At 42.2% G+C, this 1985-nt stretch overlaps 1 protein-coding gene across 1 annotated transcript in view; it reads left to right on the top strand.

Moving 5' to 3' along the window:
- The window catches only part of EMH_0038970 (uncharacterized protein), a gene marked incomplete at both ends in the record, with an annotated part of 7255 nt that overhangs the window by 2008 nt on the left and 3262 nt on the right, over positions 1-1985 (top strand). Inside the window, 2 exons of the mRNA XM_013495347.1 lie at positions 549-614; positions 978-1145. Coding sequence (XP_013350801.1) covers positions 549-614; positions 978-1145 — 234 coding nt within the window. The remainder of the gene's footprint in view (positions 1-548; positions 615-977; positions 1146-1985) is intronic.

Below are 1985 nucleotides of genomic sequence, written 5' to 3' on the forward strand. Positions count from 1 at the left end.
ATAATTTTGGGGGGTGCAGTTGTTGTAAATGCAATTGGTGTCAAGTTAAAGTGATTATAAATTAATGATATATTTCATGTTTCTTCGTTTATACGCAAATAAGCTGTTATTGCTAATGTCATTGCTTATTATATATATCCGAATAAAAGAAATTTGTTTACTGAATTCAACATGAAAGATAGCTCCACAACATATGAACTCCATCGTTTGGGCCTTTGTAGCTTTGTCTGTTATTTCGTTATCTCTTTTGCTTCTCTCTCCTATATCTCCTCGTTCTAACTACATCGATTCTTTTTTTCCTCCTGGCATTTATCATTCTTCGCTTCATTATTCTTTTTATTTCACTCTGCGTTGTGTTTTGGTGTTTGGTTGTTTGTATTCCACTTAACCTCGTCTTTTTCTTTGCATATTCTTCATTCATTATTTTGTGCGCGTACTTCTGCTGCTGTTGCCTTTCTCTTTGTTTCTTCCAATTGCTCTCATCATGTATATTTGCTGCCTTTTTAAACGTTTGCCTTTGCTACCCTTTTGCTTCTGTTGGCGTACAGAACAGAGCGAGTTCAAGCAGCCACCTCTACCCGAACTCACTCCTCGAGACTACATCTCCGCTGAAGGTAAGAAAAGAAAACATGAATAAATAAACGCCGCAAAGCAGCAAAAAGGCTTCTTTATTTAAACAAATAAATTAAAGTGTAAATACAAAGGAACCATTCACTGAGGAAACAAAAAGTTTCTGTTGGGGTAGACCATAAGCAATGCTGAAGGAGAGACTCTGCTGTAAACGAGCGCATATAATACAATGAAGAAAGCAGAGTGTCCGTGGCTACCAGTCACCGTGGTGTTGTTGCCGTTCAGTTCACTTGTCTTGCTATGGTTCATATCCTTTTTGATCGTTCTATTCCTGTGCCAGGGCACTTCTGCGTGCATATTTTCACTATCACTTCTGTTGAGCTGTGCATTTCTCCTGGTGTTTGCAGAAAAGGCAGCCGAGGCAAATCCTTCTATCGATCGTTCCATCCCAGCAGAACATCTGGTGAGAGGGATAGAGGTGATCAAAGGCGTTGCAAAAAAATATTCGACCCCGCATAACTATTTCCCCGGCAACACTCTCAGGCTGCAAAGTGCTGTTAACGACGATCCAAAAGGTAATAAGCCTACCCCAAACAAATTACACATATAGATAACAAGCAGAGCTCAACCACAAGCTCCAGCTGTTTGCGCTCCTCTCTGCACAAAATCTTTCACAGGAGATACCCGTGTTGCATTGAGAAGCTGTTGCTATTCTATGGCTCCACCCTTCGATGGCTGTCATGTGACTCTCTGTTGCTGTATGGTTTCTCGAAATTGTTGTGTCTGCCTCACTGCTGCTTTGTTGCGAGTTTGTTCCTCTGGATATCCCAAATAGTCGTGAACCCGCTATGTTCTGTTTTCTTTTGTGTTTCTTTGTTTGTCATCCTCTCTAGCCCCATTGGGCTCCGGCATTCGATGCTTGCAGTTTTTGTTGTCCCAGTATCCTTATAAGCGTGCCAGCTACCCCACCCAACAATCTGAAGTGTATGTTCATTTAATTGTTTTCTCGATGTTCTCAACTCTCCTGATCATGCGCATGGTTACTGTACGAGGCTTATTCATTTGATTACATAGTAGGAATGATGCATATCTTCACATATTTGTCGTTGTTTACAGGCTGTCCTACAATGATAACAAATTGGAGTGCATGCTCAGCGACATGCGGCCACGGCAAACGGATGCGGTTTAGGAGAGCCGTAAAAGGCGAAAGCTGCATGACGACTGCGCAACCAGAGATTTGCATTTCATCCGTCGCGTGCAAAAGTAAGTAGATTGCCTTCAGAAAAATTGCACCTCAAGGCTATCCAAGGGCCTAAATAGCTGCAGAAATAAGAGTTTAGACCGCGACTGCACGGGAAGCAGTAGCTTCAGAGTTCATGGCGGATGTATGCAGGCTCACGTACACTGTATGCTCC

The sequence above is a fragment of the Eimeria mitis genome, genomic scaffold (genome assembly GCF_000499745.2).
Source record: "Eimeria mitis Houghton genomic scaffold, Emh_scaff1531, whole genome shotgun sequence".
In the NCBI taxonomy this organism is placed as follows: domain Eukaryota; phylum Apicomplexa; class Conoidasida; order Eucoccidiorida; family Eimeriidae; genus Eimeria; species Eimeria mitis.